Source organism: Triturus cristatus, chromosome 12 (assembly GCF_964204655.1).
Source record: "Triturus cristatus chromosome 12, aTriCri1.1, whole genome shotgun sequence".
NCBI classification, from domain to species: Eukaryota; Metazoa; Chordata; class Amphibia; order Caudata; family Salamandridae; genus Triturus; species Triturus cristatus.
In genome coordinates, this window is record NC_140595.1 from 771,104,695 (window position 1) to 771,123,749 (window position 19,055).

The 19,055-nt window shown below is 46.9% G+C and overlaps 1 protein-coding gene across 7 annotated transcripts in view; it reads right to left on the reverse strand.

The window, feature by feature from the left end:
• Positions 1-19,055, reverse strand: part of CHD3 (chromodomain helicase DNA binding protein 3) — a 1,560,957-nt gene that overhangs the window by 1,051,714 nt on the left and 490,188 nt on the right. For all 7 annotated transcript variants that reach the window (XM_085639027.1, XM_085639025.1, XM_085639026.1 and 4 more), the window contains exon 9: positions 804-1,034. In XM_085639027.1, the coding sequence (XP_085495153.1) occupies positions 804-1,034 (231 nt within the window). The remainder of the gene's footprint in view (positions 1-803; positions 1,035-19,055) is intronic.

Here is a 19,055-nt window from a genome sequence, read left to right on the forward strand (position 1 = left end):
AATGTTCAGGTAATGACAAATAATTCACCTGATTGGCCCTAAAACCATGGGTATGGAAAAATCCTTAACAGGAAAGAAGTGGAAGTAAAATGATCCTATCTGTAACAGATCCAGGTGGAAAACTGCAGTTTCAATCTTCAACTGCAGTGGAACAATGTGGAGAAAACCAGGGCTCAGTTAAAGGATTTCCTTCACACAACGTTAGTTACAAAATCTTAAATTAGAAAGTCACTCGGGAGAAGACTGTTCTTGTTCTAAGCATATCAAATGTACTGGCTGCATTGCAGGCCCAAAGAATGAAGTGAACAGGCTACAAATGGTAGTGTGCTTAATTTAATTCCAGGCTGATGAGGGGGATGAATTATAAAAATAAAAGTGACACAAGATTCTACACAGATTCAAAACATAGGGCCTGATTTAGATCTTGGCAGATGAGTTACTCCATCTTAATGGTGATGGATATCTAATCCACTGAAACATATAAATCCCATAGGATATAATGGGATTTATCTTTCGGGAGACAGGATATCGGTCACCACTGTGACATTGTAACCCGTCCACCAAGATCTAAATCAGGTCCATAGGAGGAGACATCTAGAGCTCAAATAACAATGAAGATTATTATTTCAACACATCTATGAGAACAGTAGTGATTGCACACGTCAAGGTATCTTTATGAATGAGGTAAAGCATTCAGGAACGCTGAGTAATGCAGGGACATTAGGTACAAAGAAGGAATGGTGTAAGAAGAAAGAAGGTGATAGATGGTTCATGCTGACATAGGGTTTCCTTCATCAGCTCACCGTGCATCGTGGGCAGAGCCACTCGCCATTGGGGATCTCAGGAAGGGGTGGGTTCAGGCAATGAATGTGGTAGGAAGAGATGCAGGAGTCACAGCACAGCAGCTCTCCTCCATCCTTGCAGACGCGGCAGTACTCCATGTGATCATCCTCCTCCTCCTTCTCACACTCTTCCAGTTCCTCCTCATACTCATCATCCTCCTCCTTGGCTTCCCACTGAATGCCTTCCTTTTCCTGAGGTTCGTAAGGACAGCACAAGAAAAGAATGTAAATGCTGGAAAGATGCTAACTCGTACCTGCAGTAAAGAGCAACTAAGTATGCATTTCTTTTCTAGCAGCAGCAATATCACACTGTAATAGACCCTTTTCAAGTACATGTTAAATACCTTAAAAGGCTAGTGGCATAGATGTCAAATAAGGAACGTAATTAACCTGCGACATTCAGTTTACAGCCTGTAGCATTGTAGATCCCTTGTTGTGCACTCTCAAGCCATTGAAGGTTGGATTTGGATGTTGCAAGGAGATTGTCGTTGAAAAATACTTGCGGTTTTGAGCATACAGAGAGTGACTTGTGATTATACCCCAAATTTCCATAATGACCTGGACACAGATTCCATCTTAGAATTGTATTTGTTTCTCCATCAAGTTCTTTACTTGTTTGGAAATGAATACAGAAAAACTGTGAAGTAGTGAACATTTTATAGCCTTCCTACATCCCAGGATGCTGGTGAATGTATATGGACTACAACATTGCCAGATGCAAACCCAGTGTCACAGGCAAGTAAAAGTTTCAATTTTCAGCACATGTTGTAGATCACATGCTGTGCATTGACTGTAAAGCAGTGTAACTCCCTCTAGGTAAACACCCCTAACTACGCATCCGTCACCCCGCATGTTGTTACAACGCGGTCGTTACAACGACCGCATTGTAACAACGCATACCGTTACCCCGTAAGTGGTTACAACGACTTGCGGAGGGGGGAGAAGGTGTTGGATTACAACTCGCGGTGTAATGGTGTGCGTTGTTACAATGCGGTCGTTGTAACGACCACGCTGTAAAAACATGTGAGGTGCGGGAATGCGGAAAAAAGAGGCTTATTCCTCCCTCTCTAAAGCAGACGCTTGCAGGAAGAAGAGGAGGAGGTTGTGCTGAAAACTGTTGCCTAGACAGTTTGTTTAACATGCCCTTCATTTTTCTTTCACGAATGTCATAAGCCAGATCACTAGATTTAGTGCTTTGCAGTCTGGATGTAAGAAATGTCCTTGTTTTTGGAAAAGTTGGTCTTTTTACGTTAAAGATTTTGATACGGTTAAACAGACATATCTCAGATGTTGGGCTCATGGAAGATGATATAAGTTCATCTTCCGTGCCCAACAAAGGATTAATATGTGGATAAAAAGTATATACAAAGATCCCTGACCAATGTATCCATAGATCATTCCCTGGAGATTGTGGTTGCAGAACCCTGGAGGTGTAGTTTGACATTTCTTGTTTGAGCTTGCCAAAAACAAGTTCACACGTCAAGTACCTCGCCTTCAAAAGTAAATTGGTATCAGCTTGTTGTTCATCTTCCACTTGTGCATTTCCTGACAGTCTCTGCTTCGATTGGAAAACTTGTTGCATACCCAGCAGACATTCTGCTACAAGATAAAGGTGATAACTGTTGACATATGTCCAATTGCACTGCTATACCCGAGACAGCTGGTGTGAGTAAGTGACCAATGCCTCCTCACACCCTCTGCAGACTGGGAATTAACTTGTGGATAGGTGATTACTGGATCAAAATGTACATGTTGTCCCCCTTCTGAAGTAAATAACAGGCCCAAATCCACTCACATTCCACCAGCTTGAAACAGGTGGTAAATGGGTGCAGGGAATTGGTGACGGCATGTGGTGTGGGTAGGGGCTGAAGAGTAGAGCAGAGAGGAGAACATGGAAAAGCATTCGTAGGTCCTTCCAATGTGCAGGACAGGAGGGCACCAAGTGCAGCAATTGTACATAGTCCCTCAAAGCACTGTGCACAGGTCCAGGTCTGACTCCTCGGGACTTGAAATGTCCAGGTCTGGAGTTTACAGAACCATGCTTACCCGGTCAAAATTTGGGAATTCATTAATGCTGTTTTCAGAGACACTAGACAAGACAGAATTGCCATTACTACTCGTCATAAGGCTACCAGTCTGTTGTGGTTGTAATTGGGAATTCTTTATATTTATTGTGAATGCCCAGCTGTGGAGGTGAATAGTATGGATTGACTTATCTGCTGAGTCATCATCCTTACCAACTAGCAGTCCACATATGGTTTTATATGTATGCTATACTGACGTAGGTATGCAGCCACCACTGGTAGACATTTGATAAATCGTCTGGATTCTAGCTTATGTTTGAAAGGTAGAGTTTTGAATTAATAATGCTTTTCACTTAACCAAAAATCTGAGGTATTTTCTGCGTGAAGGGTGGTTGGCTCTTGTTGTCGCTCAGACCTCCTCGATGAAAATCATCCCCATTATTCACAGTTACCCACCTATAAATCTCTATATTGTAACAGCACAATCACCTCATACTGAGTTGTCATTTGAAGTGATTTTTTTACATAACAATGTAGAGGTTGTAAATCTAATATTTATTCTAAACTTAAATATTTTTAGGGGATAAGGAACTATACTAAGTACCAGACGGCACTTGCTCTATAACTTCAATTTGCAGCAGGGCGGCAATATTTTGTATCAAGTGTCAACCTTAACAACCTTAACATTAGTGGTAGAGTATGGTTCACTTTTTATGGTTGTGGAGGATGATGTCTAAAAAGGTAAGACATTTTAGGCCATGTCCTTACATTATGGTGAATTTGATGTTATTAGCTGCCATTCTTCTGAGAAACAAACATCAATATTTTGCTCTGGGGTAATTAGGATAACATAAGTTTTTGTTAACAGAGGTCCCTCTTCCTTTATGTCTTTTGACACAGGCTCAATTGCTGCCTCAAAAATTGCCCCTGGAGAACTGTTGTGATTGCTTAAACTGAGGTTTCTACTCATAGAGGTAGTTTTGATGTGTATGAAAAGGTTCTTTTTTTTTTTTGTCAAACCGTTTTTATTGCAGGACCAAATGTATAATTCAACCATCAGGGCACATATTTGTAATGCGGGTTTCCCGCCTTCCCTTCGACCAGTATGTCGCGCGACGTACACAGCCGTACTGCCCACATCCCGGAGGCCGGGCGGCATCACTCATTCGTATGGTACAGTGAAACAATACTAGAGAGGACAAACTGCCGGCGGGTGTATGAAAAGGTTCTTTGGTGGTTAGAAGCTGCTTTCTGATAAATGCTGCTGTTGTTGCTAAGCACCTATGGCTATTATCGATTCTGTATCTTTTTCATCTTTCCTTTTGTCTGAAAAGATGTTTTCCAGCTAAAGGAAGAAACAACAAGTGTTGTTGTACTTCTGGTCTGTAGCCTCAGATCCTCAATTAAGCATGTGTCGAGGGGGCTTGGCTAACTGCCGTACATGGCGGCTGCTTTTTCGCTGAGCTCCCGGCCAGAGGTCCCTGTCGGCGCTGTATAACTGGCTTCAGGCGGCACCTGATCCCTCACAAAGTGCTGGAAGGGAGCGGTGGGGGCCCTGCTACCCAGCCACCTGGGTTTGAGTCCCGCAGAACGTCTGGAGGGGCTCGATCCTCAGAGATGCGCAGCGATTTGGTGCATGGCGGTTCCCGTCCTCCTCCGTTAGGACACAGCCCATGGCGTTGTCGTGGAGTGGCCAGTATTGCTCTATGTACCCCCAGCGATCTTTCCCTGCTATGAGGTGGATTATTTCTATACACGCCATGTGATAACCAGAGGAGGGACGACCTGCTGAGTAAGAAGAGCCACGGTCCAGGATTGAGGCATCCATAGGCATGCACTCCAGCTACATTCACTCGTGAGTGCGCAACGAAGCAGATGCTGCGCGGTGGGGCAGTTGCCTTTGTCTGGAGCTGGCGGGGGCGCCGGCCCTTCTCTGTGCATTCCTAAATTGCACCTTATCCTGGCCCCGGCTCCAACACTAATGGTTACCCAGTGACTTCTCCTCTACCTGACATTCCACTGGTATTCTCCGGATATGCTTGGCACTGGTGGTTGATGGCTGACGGTGGTCTGGGTTACCATGAAGACACACTTCTGGCACTGAACTGGGGTGGTCTAGCACCACACAAGACTGATCCTACTATTACCTGATCTGGGCGACAGCCTACAGCGGGGTGTCAGGCACTCCTGAAGGTGTCCTGTGCCGAATGCTCTCACTCACAGCACCTGTTCTGGGGAATTCGGAGAGCAAACTGCCCGTGAGCTACTAATCGTATTCGTACTTGCTGTGGCGCAGCCTATTACCACCAAGGACATTACCTTTATAACCCTCCCATTAATCCCGCTACACTTCTTGTGACGAAATGGGGCGGACGAAAGGTAGGAGTCAGGACATGGAGGACTCTAGCCCTAACGCAACCGCCACTTCCACGGAGATGGTACTGCCCACGGCGGGGGATGCTCAGCCGGACAAGCTGGATGTAATCCTGCAGGAAATTCACCAATCTCGGGCGCTAATGGAACAGCTATTGGAGGCTCTGATAGCAGACATCGCTCTCATCCGAGACAATCACAAGAAATTATCTGACAAGGTTTCCTCAAACAGGGTGGCAGTACAAGACCTAATCCCGAAGCAGAAAGAACACTCAACTGAACTGGAACAGATGCAACACGAGTTAGTACAGCTTCAAGAGAGGGTTGAAGATGCAGAGGGCAGGGCACGTCGTAATAACATACGCATTATTGGCTTGCCGGAGAACGTGGAGGGACAAAATGCTACGCTCTATATAGAAACTTGGCTTAAATTTCTTATACCACTGGGACGCTTGTCTGACAACTTTTGTATTGAAAGAGCTCACATGGTTCCTACACGTCAAGTACCGGGTATGCCGCCCGCCCTGTGGTAGCCCGAGTGCTTAACTACAGGGACCGTGATGAGATACTGCAGACCGCAAGAGAGAAAGCTCCGATACTCAAAGACAATGTACGTAGCTCCCTGTTTCCTGATTATACTCTCCAAGTACAAAAGCAGAGAACGAAATACCAGGGGGTTAAACGATATTTGTAGACCATCAATGTTAAGTATGCTCTCTTGTATCCAGCGAAATTTAAAATACTACATGACCAAAAAAGTCATTTCTTCGATACCCCAACGGAAGCGTGGGAGTGGATTTAACACACCTTCCCTGATCTGCCCACTGATTCGTCTATTAGACAATCCGGAGAGACACAACCCAGAAGGTGACAATCACAGTGTCGACGTACCAAACCCAAGCGATACGAGGAGGATACTACCCCAACGCAAGCACAGATCCTGGAGGAACAGAGGAGGGCTATCATCTACGCTGCCACCTTCAGAGACACAAGGACAATCACAGATGACGAATCCTCCACAGGAGATGTGGGTCAGTCAGAGTCGGAGCGCAGCCCACCCTTGTTTTCTTCGTCGTCATCGCATATGGAAAATGCGCTCCTCAACTGACAGCCCTGCAGAATGATTCCTTGGAACTGTCCTGCTTCTACATGCTGGGGTGGACTGCCATCGCTGTACATTGTAAGTGACTGTGATACCACTAGGTGGGGTGAAACGAGGTTCCCCTAGTGAGAAGGTAAGATAATTAAATGGACACTTTATGCATCCCACTTGTGACAGACTCATGTGTGAGAATCCCCTCCAGCCAATGGCAGTGCCGTGCCTTAGGTCTGCCCTTATTGAGACTGTAACACTGTTCTGTTGTGACTCGGTGGGGAGGCCGGGGGAAGGCGGTACCCGCATCCCTATCTCGCTTAAGTGAGACAGTTCCTGAGGAATGCTAACGGCTCCCAAAGTGTTTTTTTAACTATGACGTTCACCTGTGGAATTTTACGCAACTTATATACAACTGGCCCCACAACTTCATAAATTATATACGGAGGCTATTGAGACGGACACACTCCCCCCCTCCATGACACAAGCATTAATAACTTCGTTCCCTAAACCTGGGAGGGATCATTCTTTGCTAGCCTCATACCGCCCTCTCTCACTGTTGAACATGGAGTTTAAGGTTTTGAGCAAAATCCTGGCTAACCGCCGACTGGTGCACATTGACCAATGTGGCTTGGTCCCCTGGCGCAGTACATCCTTGAATATACGCAAACTATGCAGCATTATGTTTTCCTGTACTGGGGAGACCTCTGAAGCGGAATGCATAACGTTAGACCTCACTCAAGCGTATGACACATTGAGTTGGGATTATATGCTGTCCGCATTATCGAAATTCGGGATCCAGCAGGATTATACGCGCTGGATCCAATTATTATATCATCTCCCCACAGTTAGGGTGAGCACAGGAGCACACATTTTGGAACCATACTAAATACAACACAGCACTAGACAGAGCTGCCCCCTCTCACCCATTCTGTTCGTCCTTGAACCACTTGCCCACAAACTACGAGCTTCCTCGAGGGAATGGGGGATAGACATCAATAATACTCATCATGCCCTGTCTCTTTATGCAGATGATATCATTTTATATACCAGGAACTTGTGGAATAATTTACACCCTGAAGCAAGCTCGTTCACACAATTCGAACGGCTTAGCAATCAACTATGAGAAGTCTCAAGCCTTTCCCTTTGGCTCTAATACAACTGACCAGACTATACCATTTGGACACCACGCGCTAACCATTGCCCACAACACCTTTAAATATTTGGGGATACAGGTGTACAGAACTAATATAGATTTGATCAAAGGTAATTTACATAAAGCTATCCGGTCCCTAAGGACACAAATTGCATTTTGGACTTCACTCCCTCCATAGGTAGCGGGACGGTTGGCAATCTCCAAAATGGTCATGCTCTCGAGACTTTTGTATTATTTTGTTAATCTCCCAGTGGTTATCCTCAGAGCTGTATTCACAACCCTAAACACACTCCTGATCTCCTTAATCTGGGGCTCAGGCCGAAGGCGCCTGAGCCTAGCAAAGTTACTGCTCCAATCTGACGCTGGGGGAATGGGAGCCCCTGATTTCTACACCTATTGCTAAGCTTCTCAGCTACAATGGCTTTGCTACTGGATAGCTGGACGTAATTTACAGGAAATAGCATATTCAGAGTATATTCTAGCTCAGGGTACATTACACAGACTGCTCTCTCCGAGTGGCACACTACATCACACAGCTAGAACTCTTCTTAGAACTGCCATTACCTCCTGGAAACAGGCACTGAAATACACAAATACTCTTCCTGTATACTCGTCGAATATTCCCTTGCTAGGCATTCCCACTATTTCAGGTACACTTACCTCTCGTCGATGGTACCCATGGACGCAGGCTGGAGTGACAACAGTAGGGGACCTATTTGGCGATAAAATGATACTTACACACTCTGATTTGATATACGAGAGGGGTGTTACAGATTCACTGTTTATGACCTATGCGAGCCTGACACGGTATGTCAACAAATACCGGGCACCTCATGGTGCAGAATCTAATACCCATGAGCTGGTTCATCTAATGTACCTTATGGGGACTGGTAGCCACTTAACCAGATGGTTCTACCGGGGTAAACGTGCTCATCATCCTACACGCCGCAAAGCATTCCAAATGGGAACTGGATATTGCTAGGCCATTGACTGATATGGAGTATTAAAATACCCGAAACTAATCTCCCGTAACTCCCGTTTTAAGTTCATTCAATACATGATCACACAAAGAGCATACTTGACCCCCCCCTCGCCTACATGCCCTTTTTCCTGCTATCCTGCCTCACTGTCCTAGATGCCCCAGCAAGACGCTAATATGTTACATATGCTCTGGGACTGTCCTGTCTTGAGAACATATTGGGGGGTGTAATCCCTATCCTACAGGAGGTAGTAGGGAACATGGGATGGCAGAAAGTAGAAACAAGTATACTAGGTCTATATGAACTAGGTCTATATGAAAGACGTAAAGAACTTAAAAGTACAAACCAGGTTTGCAGACTTAGCTTTACTCCTTCCTAAATGTGGTATCACTAAGAGGTGGAAATCCCCACCGTCCCCTACAATACTTAGTTGGAAAGATGAAGTAGAGAGGTGGGGTCTCAAAGAGAGTTTGACGATCCGCAGGGAAGAAAAATGCGGCCTAAGGAAGGAACCGATTGCTATGAGTTGGGATCAACTGTTGGAAACTTTTAAAGCATTCGATATTCTGACGTTGTAGACGTTAATCTCAGGGACTCCGTTGTTGCAGATTAACATATGTATAAGTGAACCTAAGTTATTTCGCCTCGACTTGCGCCTGATATGTGCACTTACTCTGACACTAGGCAACTGTTAACTAAACTGGAAACGATGTGGTGTGGTGTGGCTCGTCAGCACGTGTGAGGGGAGGGGAGTCAATAAAAAGTATGTTACTGTCAATTTATTTACACAGGTACTAAGGTAATAGCTACACAACACAACATGTAGAAATGATCCGTTAAAATGACGGCTGCTCAACTGACTGTCCGTATAGGTGTGACCATGTTTATATTAATGTTGCGCATTGATATGTCTTTTCTCATGTGCTGTTATCACACTACATATGTGTTTGGTTCTGTTATGATAAAAATAAATTTTTTTGTCTTTTCTACCTGTATTGTTACTGAAGACAATAAATAAAGTTTGTTTTTAAAAAACTAAGCATGTGTCCTAATGGCATCACTAGTATTAATTTGTCTAGATGCTCTAGCACAATAGATACCATATTTTCCCTCCTCAACTATCTCCTGTCCTATCTTACTGTATTCTTCTGGGGGATCCTGAATTAACTATTCCATCTCTACCCATTGTTTCCAGTCCTAACGATTCTGTAGCGATTGAGAGCTTGCAATTCTCCAATGAACCTGCAGCTTATCTTTTTCCCGCCACTTCAAGCTTTTTTGCTTTCCTTAACGGGAGACAGAGCATCACCACTACCTTGGACAAACACTCTTTTTCAAGCTATGCCATCAGGGAATCCAAGACTACAAAGCCTCTAGTGAAGAAAGGAATCTCAATTGGTAACTTTCTTTCCACCCTAGATGTTACTACCCTAGTCTTGACTAGGCTTTTGAATGTATCCTTTTAGGTTTTCAGTATGGATTTGATCATTGCATGATATGATCTCAAGCAGGGAGACCTGCTTGTTTTCTACTACTTGCAACATGACCCCATAGTGATGTGTGACCATCTGAATAACAGCATGAAAAAGGAGTATGTTACTCTGTAAGCATCTGCTCGTAGCGAGTAGTCCTGCAGATTCAAATGCCATGCACACCCCTGCCATCGAGTGGTAGGCTAGGACTTTACAACTTGTTTTTCCCGAAGAAGTCTTTTTTTATTGCTGGCATGACGTCGAGTCTCCTCTTTCAGAGAATGCTCATGTTCAACGGCTCTATTGTTAGATTGTTTATTTTTCCCTTGCCATGTTGGCAATTGAGGATGAAGCTAGTAAAGCTATTAATTGCTACTGAACATGTTTGTAACATGATGTAAAACATACATGTTTTATTAATGTGTAAATATACACCATCTCATAACTGATGGGGAAGGGGGAATGTGAATCTGCAGCACAACATGCTACAAATGGATGCTTACAGGGTAAGTAACATACTGCATTCGTAGAATGTGTTGGCTGCAGATACACATGCTATGCATAGACTGTAAAGCTGTTTTCCATTTGTGGTGGTTTTAGGCATTAAATGGTGCAGAAGTTTGAAAGAGTATCCGTACGACTGACTGTCCTACAAGGGACTGCTGCCTGGCTTGAACATCTACACACTAATGCTTTATGAATGTGTGTGGATTTGACCAAGTAGCTGCCTTACAAATGTCAGCTAACAGGATGTTTTCCAAGAAAGCCATTGAAGCACCTTTTATCCTTATAGAGGGTGCTCGTGGAAAGGTAGGTAATGTTCATTTGGCCTTTACATAACCAATTTAAATTCATTTCACAATTCATTTTGAAATTCCTGCTTTAGAGATGGATCTAACTTTTCTTGGATTTGAAAAAGCCACAAAAAGTGTTTTTAAAAAAAAGTTTAGTCCTCTAAATGTAATACAAGACTGTTCTTTTAACACGGAGTGTAGGAAGAGCCCTTTCTGCCAATGTCAGGCTTAGGGAAGAACACCAGTAAGTCAAGTGTTTGATTCAAATGGAAAGGAGAGATAACATTTGATAGAAATTTAAGAATAGTACAAAGACTTACCCTATCCTGGAAAACCTGAAAGGCTCTTCTATAGTTAAAGCATAAATTCTGATAACTCTTCTTAGGGAAAATATAGCCACAGGAAAACTACCTTCCAAGAGAGGAACTGCAAAGAAGAAGAATGAAGTAGTTCAAAAGGTGTAGACATTAGTCTTGTAAGAACAAATTTTAAATTAACGTAACTAGTGGAACTGTGCGGCCCTAGACGGGCCCTACCGCCCCGTGGAGGGCACTACGAGGTCCACAAGCTCACCTTGCCTCACACCGCCCTGTGCCCCCCGCGGCGGCTCCCGCAGTGGTGATCTGCATACCAGGAGAGGCATTCGGAGCAGACACTCGCCAGATCTGGGAACAAAAGGAACTCTGCAGCGGCATTGCGCATAGTGACAGCAATTCTCCCACAGTATGGGCCTCACCTTGCGGCTGTCTGCTTGCTGGCTTTGCGGGGAGCCACCCGCCCACGGAGGCCCACCCTGGTACCGGCCCGCTGGTCTGGCTGTGGGTGAGGGGGCCTGAATGGACTTTGGAGCTGGCGGGCCGCACTGCCTAGACATGGCTGCAGGGGGCGGGCCGCAGCGGCCTGCGGATTCTCATGGACTTGCGCCACTCCAGCCCAGATACAGAAGATTCAGGGGGGAGCCGACACCGACCCCAATCCAGGAGAGAGCCTCTCTGGAGTGGTAAGGGGCCTACTGTGCTGCCATCTGCTTCTGCAAGTGGGAGGGCCTTCCCTGCTAGAGACTTCGGTGGCCTAACATATCATCCCAGACACTTCTGCGCAATACTAGTTTGGACCCGGTGACTGGCGCAATGCTGTCTCCTGGACCTCCAGCTTTGCCTCCTGATCCAGCCCCTGCCCCCCTGCTGGGATCACCACTGCTGCATCTCCGGACGGGGGACTCCGCCTTGTCTGGACTTCAGGGGTAGGGGCGCAGCATGGCAGACCACCCAACCTCTTTCCCGCGAGGAACCAAGGCCGCGTCTTCACATCCTGAAGACACCTGCATCCAGTGCGACATGGCCTTGCAGCCTGGCCCGTGTTGCATGCTGTGCTGGGCCAGCGGGGCTCACTGGGGACCCTCACTGGCAGAGCTTCACCTGGTCCCACAGGGGCGGAGCTCTGGGACTCTGGGGGCTGTTGTTGTCCCGCTGCTGCTGTCCCTCACAGAAGTGGCACCTCAGCCTGCGCAGAGTAGCGATTGCTCAGCATGTCTAACCAAGGGGTCCCCCCACTCTGCGTCTCCTTTGTCCTAACTAGGCACTCTACTAGTTCCTTGCGGACCACCTCAGCTGCCACCTGCCATGGCCGGTCATACCCCTACTGTGCTCTCTGCTTTGCTGATGCAGTTCTGCCAGAAGGACAAAGCAGCTTGACCGTGCACATCCAGACGAAATTAGATCAATACATGACTGGCACCTCTGTCGACAGCATGAGCCCACCGGATGGGGCTGGGTCCGCTTCCTCCAGCACCGACCTTACGGTCATACTGCAAGCCATCCAGGCTTCGCAAGCAGCTGTAGAGACCAAGATCGGCAAGGTGAGAATGGACATTGTGCTGTTGCATAAAAATCTACGCAATGCCACGGCACGAATCACAGAGGCAGAGTCCCGGATCTCCTCAGCTGAAGATGATATTTCGACCCTTAAAAACGAGGTCTCTACCTTGGTCAATTGAACGGTGGACCTCCACCGGCACACGAAAATGCAGAGAACAGTTCCCAGTGCAACAACATTCACCTGAATGGTTTCATAGAGCGAGCAGAGGGGGCCAACCCGCAGCAGATGGTGGAGCACTGAATTAAGTCCTGGATGCCAGCAGACTGCCTATCCTTGCGGTTTGCTATTGAAAGAGCACACCGGGCCCTGACCCCCAGGCTTCCGCATGGGGCTTCACCTCGGCCTTATTATAGCCCGCATTCTGAACTATAGAGACAGAGATGCCGTTCTCAACGAGGCCCGGCAGCATCCAGATCTTCGGCGTGGAGAAACTCAAGTCCTTTACCCGTACTACACCCGCGAGGTCCAACAACGCAGGCGCTAATATGCAGAAGTTAAAAAAATACTGCCTGCTATTCCCCTGAATGACTTCGCATCATCCATCTCAATAAGTCTTGTTTCTTTACACTCCAGACTCTACCTGGCAGTGGCTGACGGAGCAGCGCCAGCTCCATGGACCCACCCCGCCTCCTAAAGCACCAGCAGCCACCTAGGACCCAGGGGTTGCAGACACAGCAAAGGACTCACCGGCATCACACCCACTCGTGAAGGGACCATGGACCGGACCGGTCACTCTGGAGGGTACATTGGAGGGACGGGTGGTCTCCCTGGTATGCACATATGCCCTCTGCCTCCCGGCAATCGGGACATAAGAGCCTCTTGTGCCTTCTTTCAGGCCATCCACAGGTGCTTACTATCATAGGGAGCAACTTTAACACTGTGCCGGACCCCGATTTGGATAGTACTGGGGTTCTGCTGGCATCTCGGCAGTCTAACACCTGCCGTCTTGCAGAATGGACCAGGACTCTGGGTCTCTGTGGCTTGTTCCCGGAAAGGCCACGCTTTTCTCCCCGCCTTTGACTCTTGGTTATTGACCCAGGTCCAGATTTTACCCAGTGGAATTTCAGATCATCCCCTTTGCTTCTCCAACTCGGGAGCCCGGCTCTGGGGCAGCGTACCATGTGGCGTTTAAATGCTCGACTCCTACAGGACAAGGAATTTGTCCTCTTCTTCGGGTCGGAACTCAGGGGCTATTTCCACAACAATGAAGGCTCGGTTACACACGCAGGTGCCCGGGATCGCTTCGCTCATATCATCTGGCTTGAAGCCCAGGCATAGCTACTTGTTCAGCAACCACAGTCCTGCATTCAGGCACAGATCACTTGACATTTAAGACTAGTCCGGGAAGATATCAGATTACACTTTCTTGAGGCAGCTAAACACCTCTGGCGGCCCACGATCTATGGGGTGACAAAAATGGGAAACTGCTCTACTGGTTGGTCTCCCGACAGCACACCAACAGGATTGTACCCAAAATCCTAGATGGCTGCCCTCAACAAACTCTCGTTGAGATAGCCCAGGTCTTCGCCCATTACTACCGTACATTGTACGCATGGCCGGTAGATAGAAACGCAGCTGTGTCCGGATCCTTACTTGATTCGGTCTTCCTTCCCAGACTGCCAGCAGCGGTGCTAGATGACCTCTCAAGGCAGAGGAAATCGGAGAGGCACTGTCCGGCATGGCACCAGGTAAAACATGGCTATCCTATGGAATACTATGCAGACTTCTATGAGACCCTCCTTCCCCATCTTTTATAGCTCTACAAGGAGGCTTACCACGTTGGATCCTTCCTGCTGGAACTGTCCTCCACAACTATCATTGTAATACCTAAGATGTAGCCCACGTCCGCGACATTCGCGGCCTATAAACTGATCTCGCTGCTTAACTGCGAAGTCAAGATCTTCGCTTCCATATTAGCCAACAAACTTAAATGGATTATACATGGGCTGGTGCAACCGAACCTATGCGGCTTCATGCCGTCCCGCCGCACGAGACACTGTATCCACCGGCTTCACGTGGTCCTGGCCCACCATCACCGACTTCCACCCGACTTAGCCTTGCATCTCATTTACTTTGAGAAGGCTTTTGATGTGGTGGACTGGGACTACCTCCACTTGGGTACGGGCCGAAGTTCCGGGACGTGGTCCGCGTCTTGTGCTCCAATCTCATCCGCGTCCTGTACTCCAATCTCACCACCCTAGTCTGGGTCAATGGGGTGCTCTCTGACACCTTTGTCATAGAGCGAGGGACCAGACAGGGATGCTCTCTGTCTCCCCCCCTCTTTGCCTTAGCGATAAAACCTCTGGCCCAACTTATACGTGAATTTCAATGTACCCTCTGCTCAGATGTCCAACTATGCACTGGGACCGTTTCAGTGAAAGCATTAATGTTCAAAGAATCCAACACTTATCAAGATTTCGCCCATACAGACCACCCCAACATGGCCGCTGCCCACCCAGTTGTCCAACTTTGTACTGGGACACTTTCATTCAAATCACTAATGCACTAAGAATATACAGGCACATGCATCAACGTAGACTTTTGCGATTCCTTAATTGCGATTATTAAGGAATCGCAATTAAGAAATTGCAAAAGCCTATGCATGTAGTATAAAAATAGCGATTCCTACACATTCCTTAATTGCGACTCGCAAATTGCGAGTCGCAATTAAGGAATGCCGTCCCATTCATTCCTATGGGCCTCCAGGCCCATAGGAATGAATTGGAGATTGCATGAGCAATTTGCGAGTACCAGTAGGTACTCACAAATTGCTCATGCAATTTCAAGGGTGTCACCCTATTGCACCCCTGAAATTGATCAGTGTACATATGTTGCACACACACATGCTCTAAGGGCATGTGTGTGCGCAACATGAAACTTTGAAAAATGCACCAAAGTGCATTTTTCAAAGTTTTTGCAAATTACCATGAAGTTCAACTTCATGGTAATTTGCTCCCCCTATTAGCGAAATCGCTATTTTTTTTACTTTAATGCATTGCATTTAAGGAATCTCAATTTGGGATTCCTTAAATGCAATCGCAATTTAAGTAATCGCAATTTAGAGATTCCTTAAATTGCGATTTTTGCATTTGGGATGCATCATCCCAAATGCAAAAATACCGGTCACCAAGGGGCAGATTCTGAGAATCTGCCCGTTTGCGACCGGTTTTTCGTTTGATGCATGTGCCTGATAGTACTTTGTTATACTTCGCCATTCCAGACCACTCCATCATGGCCACCACCTTTTCCAACGTCATACTGCGCATGCGTGCGAATGCGCAAGGTCTTCCTGCTAAGTAACGAGCATATGGGCACGTACGAGACAGTGCTCAGTGGCATAAAAGCACCAGCACCCCAGCGCTTTACACCAGCCGAGACGATGGGAGACCACAGCAGGTTTAAAGACGGGCTACTCACCGAGATCAAGTTGGTTGCGCTTTCCCCCCACATCCAGGATATCAGAGCACACATGGACTTCTGTGCTCACCGTGCCTTTATCCTCCCCCTCTTCTCTCTAGATTGGCATACCGGATGAGACCCCTCCCGAGCCTCGATCAGCTGCCCTAACCTTAATATAGTGTCAATATGATTTCTAACACCATGTCGCTAGGCAAACTATACCCGTTGGTTTTAATTGTTTTTAACTGTGCATCATGCCGCATGACCACCTGTGTCAGATTCACGTGTGGCCTTTGCAAGCTCTAGCTAACGCGCCACCAAAACGCATGGCAATTACACATGTGTGTCTATTACCCGCACAGCGCGCCACATTTCCATATTCTTTCGTGGCCACCACCAGCTCGATATAGCGCGCAATATGACTATATGTCATACACCACGCTTGTTCAACACAAGGAGCCCTGTGACCTACTGGACCTCACACAAAGCTTTTTCCTTCAGCTTCTTTGCCACGATAAGCCAGGGGCGATCATTAGTTCTTATAGGCTGCAAGACACTACTCGCATGCAGCATGCTCCACTTTATCAAGGCGAAGCATACAATCACTGTGGTAGTCATCCAGACAATGACTATAGCACCTACGTAAGATTGCATTTTATGTTGCTTAAAGTATCACTAGCCTCACTAACCGGTCCTGAAGAAAGCCCCTCCCACACACCTTTTTGTGGGCCATGTGAAACATGTAGACCATTTCACATAATCAACTAAGGATAATAATCTCCTAGTAGTTGCACCACACATTTATAACTATATCCTGAGCCGCCATTAATGAACTTTACAGGCAAGGATCCTCAGAGATATTTTTAATAAAAACTCACGACACATCACACATTTACACCACACCAGCTTCACTGTAATCAGGCATCGTAGCACAACCGGGGGGCCACTTGGCCACCCGGTTGGGACCCCAATGATGAAGCATGACACCAACCAGGTTGGTGTGTGAGGGGTCCTTTAAACACACCTAATGGGTCCATGTACTTACCACAATAGTGATTGTACCATACTGAGATAGTGGATTCGTCCACATTGTTTAGTCTATCATTACATTGGGGATCCGGATGCACCCTGCATTTCCCTTGCTCTCTCATTGTTTTCCTATGATCAATCTTCACCTCTACTATCTTGCTTTCCCATCTCCTCGTTCTCCACGAGTGGTTTAATGGAGGTGGTCTGACTCTGCCTCCACTTGGTGCTGGCACTTTGGGGGTATGGGCCGAAGTTCCAGGACATGATAAGCTTCCTGTACTTAAATCTCACCGCCCGAGTCCAGGTCAACGGGGTCCTCTCCGATGCTTTCGTCATAGAGTAAGGGACCAGACAGGGATGCCCCCAGTCTCCCCTCCTCTTTGCCTTAGGGATAGAACCTCTGGCCCAACTTATACGTGAAGACCCCCAATACGAGGGCTGGGCCTGGCGCACAAATACCGTATCGCGTTCTATGCAGATGACGTCCTGCTTTATCTTGCGCGACCGACGGTGAGTGGGCCCAGATGTCTCCAACTGTTGGAACGCTTCAGGGAAGTGTCTGGCCTACAGATGAACCCTTGTAAGTCGGTGTTGGTCCCCCTGGTGCCATCCAGAGATGCTTTGACTGGCAGATGACCATCCACCTCCGCCGTCTCAGCTTTTAATACCTAGGCACATGGGTTGCTCTGCACTAGGAGCTCACCTGGGGCTTCAATCTCCAGCCTTTTGTCCAAAAAGCGAGGTCGCACCTCACCAGGTGGCGGACCCTCCCCCTCAATATCCCGGGCCGCTTCGGGCTTTTTAAGATGAAGATTCTCCGGCGCTTACTACTTACCTCGCACATGGTTCACTGCGCTGGACGGCGCCATGCCTGTGGCCGGGCTCACGGCTCACAAGCGCGTATGGCTTTCGTGCATTGTCAGCAGGGGTCATATGATGGCAGCCTGGGTATAATCAATCTTCACCTCTACTACCTTGCTTCCCATCTTGTTGTTCTCCACGAGCGGTTTAACAGGTTCCACTGACTTTTCGATGTCGATTTTTCCCTGTCTCGACATTGGCAGACTTTTCGATGTCGAATGTCTCCTGTTTCTTGACATCATGGAATCCTCTGACATCAACCTCCTATGTCTCGAAGTCTAACGTTAGCTCCTTTTCAGCGTCAACCCAGTTCTCAACGGTGAGCATGTAGGCACTGCTCTTTGTATCAACGTCAATATCCTCTCTTTTTGGATCTCCCTCTCCTGTAATCTTCAGAGGAAGGTGGAAGAGCTCTGGTAGAGGATTGACCCTCTCCTCACTCCCAGGACGTCCCACCTTCAGACTGTGCCTCCTGCTGCCTGCGTCACCCTTCTGTTCCATGAATGCAAACCTTCTCCCTGTCCCTCAGGGCAAGCCTGGAGAAGGTCCTGCAGTGTGGACATCTGTCAAGGATGTGACGGTTAGGAAGCCAGATGTTATAGACATCATGAGTATCTGGTTTGGCCTTCTTTCTACCATAGGCAGGGCATTTGTCAAACAAAGATGACATTCTATTTAACTAAGGAAAAAACGTTTCTGTCAGAAAATGGCAGAAAAACACTGGAAATGTTGAAATCCATCGAATGAAGTAGTTGTCAAAAATTTAGGAGAGAATTTTTTTAACCAAAATGGCTGAGCGTACCAAGATACTGTCACAAGGAGCCAGAAAAAAAAAAGAACTGAGGTAACTGTCACCTACTGGGCATGATGGGGGGCTGTGAGCCCTCAAAGGCACAGACTTTTTTTTCATATCTTCAGAATTGCAGCCTATAAGTCCACCATTATCATCTTCCTTTTTCATCTTTTTCCTTTAAAAAAGGTTTGTGAATGAGATTTATGAAGATAAATTACGCATTCCAGTTAAGTCTTTCTGGTTAGTTAGGTATCTATTAACCCTGGTTTAAACGCAAATTAAAGCAATTAGCCAATATAGCCAGATTTATAGACTGCAAAACATGTAATATCTTAAATGCTTATCCAGGCCTTACTGAAGA